The following is a 7743-nucleotide window of genomic DNA, read 5'->3' as shown; positions in this document are numbered from 1 at the left end:
AACCCTTTTGTCATTTTACACGATATGTGTAACAACACCATGTTGAGAACTTCTTTCTTCCATCACTTTTTATGCTTTTTTTTCTTTTCTTTTTTCGTCAAAATTCCTTCTTGTTTCCTTAGATTTCTAGACCTAATCAAACCTAGTTTACTGCTTATAACCCCATCATCATGAGACTAATTCTGCCTTAGCTTGTTTAATGTGGCCGAGTGAATTCATTGATAGATGTTTTAACTCTATTGTCATTCTTAAAGGAAAAGTACCCCCTCAAACTACAATTCAATTGACAATATATCTCCCTAACCTTTAAATTGGGACAATGTCTTCCTCAAATGACAAAAAAAATTGTCAATATACTTTCAAAGCCAGCAAAAAGACAAAAATGACTAATTTTTTTTTAAGACAAAAATAACTCACCGTAAGGCCCTTATAGGCAAAGATAAGTCATGTGAAAGATGATTATGAACTGTGAATAAATTATGGGACTCCCTTCAAGTGATTCAAGCGTTAAGAAACATGAGTCCAAATTAAAGCCCTTATGGGCAGTTTATAGAGGATGCACGAAGTATATTTTATACACGAGGTGGAGCTAGATGAGAAATCATGTCAATAGAGAAACTAATTCCGCAGCACATAGTCTAGCAAAATTTGCCCTATCAAGCTCACAGGATAGGGTTTGGATGAAGGATTGCCCTTCTTGTATTGCACCTATTGTTTCTTTAGAGCCTAATGCTCTGCTTCTTTAGAGTTTCATACTCTGGTTTAATGAAATGGAAGAAAGTTTTTTTCTCCAAAATATATATATATATATTAAATTGTACATTTCATTAAGGCAATTTTTTTTTTGGTCTTAAAATTGCAGCATGTTGTCCTTGGATTTTGCCTTGAACTACTTTCTAAATATACTATTTTTCATGGTGGGATAATTACGGTGATAACAATTATCAAGCATAATTCAATCAAACTCTCCACGCTGTTTTTCAACATAATTAACCTTCTTAATTTTCTATTATTATGCGGATTTTATATTCTTTAGGATAAATGCATATTAACACTTTTTTTTTTTTTTTGTTTGACATGTCCACACAAGATGGAGAGGAGGAATTCGAATTAGTAACCTCCGCTTCATAAGGCGTAACCTACAGCCAATTGAGCTACCCCTTAGAGACGCATATTAACTTTTGGGAAAACAATGATCCCCTTTTCTTTTGCCAAGAGACATATTTTAATTATAAGTTACTTAACTAACTAATGGAAAGCCACCCCCTTTTTCGCCAAAAGTCAAAGAGCTCTTCATTAAAATAAAAAATTTCCAATTCATATAAAAATGTTTTCGCAAAAATAAAATATATTTATTTCAATATTTTCCAAAAACTCATGTATAAGAAATGGATAATTCCCTGCTATAAATCATCGAATTATCTTCAACAATCAGATAAGATAATCCAAGAGAGTAGGGAAAAGCTATGGGTGGGATTAGCTTTTGGAGACTTTTGTTGACGATAATGATGTTGCTTATGCTCTTTCTAATTGTATTAAATGCCAATAATAATGTTTTATCTCCCTCTCCTGTTCTGACTAGCCTCCTCTCTAGCCCTGACGAGAAAGAAATCATATTGGATATTGGCTGTTTTTGGTCGTTTGCTCCTCGTTGTTTAGTATTTCGAAGTTATAAGGTATACCCAGAACCCAAGCATAATTTATACAATAATTGTATAAATATAGTGAAGGACATGTGTAGCAATAATATTGATCAAGCCTGAGATATTAATTAATTATCATTTTATACTTAATTGTACAACTTAATAGAGCAATAAGTTTGGATCTAATAAAAAGATCGTTATCAATCAATCATTTGTATTATTTCCCTACGAAAAGCTAAGAAGCATATTATTGTTTGCATGTATTTACGAATAATGTATAAAAAAAAATGTTATATTACTAATTTTTTTGTATAATTCTAGTGATAATTAGTTAATTTACAGGTTTAACTTTTATAGTGACAGCACCAATGTGACCAATCAAATCTGAAACCATCCTCATAGCCATTGGTGTGAGATAGATTTTATAATTTTACAAATATCAATGAAAATAAAAGAACTACTATTTATTTCATCAACTTGGTTGTAAAAACTTGGATATATTGTAAAATAAAAAAATAAAAAAAGTAATATTGTTAGATCGATATTATATTTTTATCCTACAATTGTCTAATAATGTTGACGTGACACTCTCAACCAACCATTTGATTAATCATTGTTAAATAATAAATAAAATAAAAAGATCCAACAATTGCTTGGGAGTGCCAAGTCAGCATTATTGGACAATTGTAAGATAAAAATAGTATCTAATTTGTCACATTTTTTTTTTTTTGTTAGTCCTGAGGTTTTCTTATCATAAGATTTTTTGACAAAGTTTTCTTCCAAACTTGGTTGGAGGAATTTCCTTCAACCTAATATTTTTAATAACGTGTGAGATGCACATGTGTTTTTAATAAAATCTATTTCAACTTTGTCCTTACTATTAAAAAAATGGGTGATGATACAAAATATGCCGGCGTGCATGAACAATCATGCATGCACACCCGGCTTTTTTTTTTTTTTTTAATAATTATAATAATAAAATATTATATTTTATTATTTTAAAATATCACATTAGCCGGGCGTGCATCACGCCCGGCGTGATGTTTAACATCAACCTAAAAAAATATGTGCATCTCACATGTTTAAGAGACACATCTCACTTTTATAGTCCAACCCAATTTATAGGAAAATTTTATCCTTAAAATAATTAATTCAAATATCATAACCCATGTAAATCTCCCCCTATTATTAAGGGTAAAAGTCACCTACATATTCGAATAGGTATTACAAAATCAAATCCTTGTTATAAAAGGCGGCAAAAAAAACCCTTCTCCAACAAGAACTAGGAGAGCGCAAAAATATATAAACCCTAGTTCTTCATTATTCCCTGCATCTATCAACAAATATATATCTTCCAGTTTCTCTAGAGTTTTTCTTTCTTGAATTATCATCGATCATGGCGTCGCCGTCTAAGAGTAGTAGCAATATGGTGAAATTGAAGGCCTCCGATGATAAAACTTTCGAGGTGGAAGAGGCGGTGGCGGTGCAATGCGGAACCCTAAAGAACATGGTTGATGACGGATACGGAAACGACACGATTCCCTTGCCAAACGTGGACGGCAAGATCCTGGGGATGGTGTTGGAGTGGTGCAAGAAGCACGTGGACGACAAAATCACCAAGGATGAACTCAGCAAGTACGAGGACGAGTTTGTCGAGGTTGACCAGGTAGATCTCTATGATCTCCTAATGGCTGCAAACTATCTCCTCATCCAGGGCTTATTGGACCGAGTCTTGAAGAGGGTTGCTGATTTGATTAAAGGAAAACAGCCTGAAGAAATTCGCAAAATCTTTAACATCAAGAACGATTTCACTCCTGAAGAAGAGGAAGAAATCCGCAAGAAAAATGCTTGGGCATTTGCTTGATGTCTTAATTATTAGGGTTTTAATTTGTATCTTTTTTGCTTTTTCTTTGTTTGTTGATTTCTCAGGGATGAAGTTCTGATGTAGTGATGATCATTATGATATGTTTTCTGGATTTTATGGGATTGAAATTAAGCACCCGATCAATAAAGATTTAGCTTCTTAAATTTTGTATGTTCTTCCAAATCTTCTGGTTTAATTTAGGATTCTTTATAATTTATATAGTTTTATTTTATTTTATTTTTATCATGTATATATAATTCCCTAAATCCTTTCCTTGATATTGGATTTTACTTCATTTGGGAGGATTAGAAGTTCTTTAAACAGGAACTAGAATTTTAGGATTGGGAAAAATAAAAAATAAAGATTTTGGAGGATGGAAAAATTTTATTTTAAAGAGTATATTGATAAGGATTTGTTTGTATTTGAAAAATACAAATCAGCATCATCTAATTTCAATTAGATGGAATTTTAGAATTTCGTAGTAATCTAAGAATTAGGATTTGTAGGTAATATAAAGGCATGGTTTGGACTTGTTATTATTCATTAATCAATAATATATATTTTAGTCAAGTTTATAGATTCCAGATCTCTTTGGATTAAGTATTTAATTCATATTCCTGCACCTTCCACTCCATCCTATTGTTTACATATTTTAATTTCTTTTTGGGAGAAGGCATATTAAAGAGATTTTATGATGCCAGATTGGTGGACATAACAAAGTGGATAAAGTTTTCCTCCAACCCAATTTGGAGTTGAGGCCGATGGAGTTGTTTCCTTATACGTATTTGAAACTATTTGGGCATTGCTTTCGTGTTGTTTGATTACTGGTCATGCAATTTTTTGCTTCTATTAGGATTTTAGAATAGTCATTGTCCAAAAAAAAAAAAAAAAGCGTTTTATGGTGTGTTTGACGTTGCGATTTTATAGATAAAGAGTGTAATTTTAAATAAAATTATAGAAAATAAACTGTTTCGGATTGTATTTTCAAAAAATTGCGATTTGAAAACTTAGAAATTTTGCATTTTCAAATCACAGGCAAATATGTGTTTTTTTGAAAATACACAATTTTAAAGGCTAAATTATAATTTTAAAATTCAAATTACAATTTTACCCAATACTTAACTGCGCTTTTAAAAATTACGTTAAAAAATGCGTTGGCAAAAAAATTAGAGTAATGCTACAAGTCCATCTTGTGTCATTCCAAGAATGATGTGGCTCTTAAAATTACTATTGAGCTTATAATTTATCATTATTTAATTTTGATCAAATGGTAATTTTAAGAGACACATCATTCTTAGAGAAATACAAGAGTAATATAAGAGGGACTTATAAAATTACTCAAAATTGTCTTGACTTTTTTGGTGTCGGAAAATCAGGGGTCAGGAAAAAGCAATAGCAATATTTTTTTAGCGGCACCAACTACTCCGTCTACTCTGTTCCAAAAATTTGACGTAGAGAATTAATTGATAAGAAAATAAATCAATTTAGTGAAATAAGGCCCAGCGTCGTGGCAACCACCGACAACCACCCAATTTAGCCCACAGCTGGAAACCGTATGATCTGGTGGTCCTCCACCATCTGCCCCCATCCGTGACAGTCTTCCGCCGTCTCCGATCATATTGCAACATATATAGTATATCCCTTTTGTATGTCAAGTAACATAGTTTTATGGCATTGAATAGTTTTGTACTTAAGTTTTGGGTCGAAAAATTAAATATTTTTCCAAGAAAACAAGTAAATATGCACATGCCCAAACATGGTGGACTCCAGAGAGACATGCTATTCTTATGTTCGGACGCCACCATGTAAAATCAGAATCAACTTTCTCTTTTAAGGCTGATTTTGATCACAATTCTTTGGAAGACTTTATATTGCATGATTTTCTAGAATTCTCTTAAGGGATAAGAGAGCCTTGTGAGCTAAGCATTAGAGGTGAATAGATTAACCGTTTACCACCTATCGACTGCGATTGCCACCGAATTGTCACTAATTGACAACCAACTTCTAGTGATCGGTAGGCGAAATAAAAATACGGTTTTGACATTGGTTCGGTTCAGTAGGAGGTAGTAATTTTTTTTAATTAACTTAACCGATTTTTCCAGTGAATTTTGAATTTTATATATTTGGTAACTTATCTTATTGTGTTTGGTTGTCATTTTGGTCTACCTTCTATAAATTTACTTTTTTCTTTTCATTTATAAAACACTTTCTTTACTGATTCAGTAGTTACAAGGAAATTGATAAATTTTAACATAAAACTTGTAACAAACAATTAACCTACCACTTATTAACCAAAAAAGTCGAAACTATTCATTGTTGGTATGAAGTCGATCAATTAATCAACTTAACCGACTTTTACGAATCAATAAGCAAAAATGTCTCCACCAACACTGACAGAACCAATACCCACCGGTACCCTACTAAGCACTACTGAGATTGAGCGTTCCAAACACCGGATTAGGTTCAAAAGAGAGATGTTTCGGCAAAGTAAAGTAATAATCGTGGTGATCCATTTTCCCTTTCCCTCATCTGAATTTTTTCTTCTTTTTTTTTTTTTTTTTTAAAAAAAAAAAAGTAATAATCAGTGTTAGCAAATTGGGCCCATACGTACTTATCTTCTACTTGCACGTAGAAGGCGTACGTGGTGCCAGGTGTTTGGCTTCTGTTCTCTTGGTGGTTAGACTTTAGATATACATATGCGCGCATATAGCACGATGCCACTCCCGCCCTCATGCGCCGTAAGGTCGTTGACGGGATCCATCGGTCAACAAACGATCGAGACGTACGGTTTCAGCGTCGAAACCATAGCTGGAGTGGACAGGTGTGAGTGATCTATCGGCTCTTGGAAACAGAATGCTGAGTTGGCATATTGACAACAAGTGTTATAAGTCTTCTTAGAATTCTCCTAGAGTTCTTGTAAATGTGAAATGACTTTTAAAATCACCAATAAATTAAAAATTAATAAATTATATCTCAAATTTAACGATAATTTTAGAAGTCACATCACAATTAAGATGACTTTAAAATAACTTTTATTAGGATGACTTTATGAGAACCCTAAAAAAAACTTAATAGGGAAGAAACAAAAACCTTCTCCAACAAGGATTAGGAAGGCCTTTCTAGATTCGAAAATCGAAATCTTACGTTTATATATATATATATATATATATAAACCGAACTTTACTTCTCCTGTTCTCCAGTACCCCACCAAACATTATCAATATCGAACATCATGTCCTCGTCGAAGAAGAGCAGAATTGTGAAGTTGAAGTCCTCGGACGACAAAACATTCGAGGTGGAAGAGGCGGTGGCGGTGCAGTTTGAAACCATCAAGAGCATGATCGATTACGCGTGCGCTAATGACTGCACCATTCCGTTGCCGAATGTGAACGCCAAGACCCTAGCCATGGTCGTAGAGTGGTGCAAGAAGCACGCCGACAAGCACGGTCAATTAATGGAAGTTGACGTTGATGAGGCGCCGGTGGCCGTTCTCTACGATCTTCTCGTGGCTGCAACCTATCTCCGTGTCGAGGGTTTGATCCACCGAGTATCCCAGAGGATATCGGAGATGATGATCGATATTGGAAAGCAACCGGAGGAGGAGGAGGATTTACGCAAAATAATCAACATCAAAAGTGATTTTCCTCCGCAAGTAGAGGAAGAACTCCGCAAGCTAAGAAGAATGCTTGGGCCTTTGAGTGATGTCCTAGTCTTTTTTGTTTCCTCTGGGTTATTGCAATGACAAATCCATTAAGATTTAGGTTTCGTTTAGTTCGCGGATTGTCTAGTCCATTGGAAAAGGATTAGCTACCACTGAGAATAGATTAGCTAGTCCTATATATTCCTTCGTTTGGTTGTAACGCTGGAATAGACTACCTAATCCTATTCTTTCGTTTGGTATAATGCAATATGTTGATGAATAGAATCGTATTATGATCTTATTTTCTAAAATACCCTTATAATATAAATACAATTTATATTATTAAGGACTTTCATTCTTTTCTTTTTATTGAAAGATAAACAATTTTACTATTATTATTTTTTTTTTAGTTGTGTCATGTATATATAATTTTATATATATATATATATATATATACACGCTTGAATACAGGTTGTACTCTTGAACACAGGTTATATATATATATATAACTGAATTAAAAATCAAACTGAGAAAGTATAGAGAAAGGGAGATGGAAAAACAGAATTAAAAAATAAAAAAATAAAAAAAAATAAAAA

General features: G+C 33.1%; 2 protein-coding genes across 2 annotated transcripts; both read left to right on the top strand.

Moving 5' to 3' along the window:
- The first annotated feature begins 3033 nt into the window (after positions 1 to 3033).
- On the top strand, positions 3034 to 3507 carry LOC132174501 (SKP1-like protein 1). Its single transcript, XM_059586150.1, has one exon. The coding sequence runs from the start codon at positions 3040 to 3042 to the stop codon at positions 3505 to 3507; it is 468 nt and encodes a 155-aa protein (XP_059442133.1). The 5' UTR covers positions 3034 to 3039.
- A 3232-nt stretch (positions 3508 to 6739) lies between these two features.
- Positions 6740 to 7249, top strand: LOC132174500 (SKP1-like protein 1). The gene has a single exon (XM_059586149.1). The coding sequence runs from the start codon at positions 6740 to 6742 to the stop codon at positions 7247 to 7249; it is 510 nt and encodes a 169-aa protein (XP_059442132.1).
- The last annotated feature ends 494 nt before the right edge of the window (positions 7250 to 7743 follow it).

This window comes from Corylus avellana, chromosome ca3 (assembly GCF_901000735.1).
Source record: "Corylus avellana chromosome ca3, CavTom2PMs-1.0".
NCBI lineage: Eukaryota > Viridiplantae > Streptophyta > Magnoliopsida > Fagales > Betulaceae > Corylus > Corylus avellana.
This window is presented reverse-complemented; position numbering and strand designations above follow the sequence as displayed.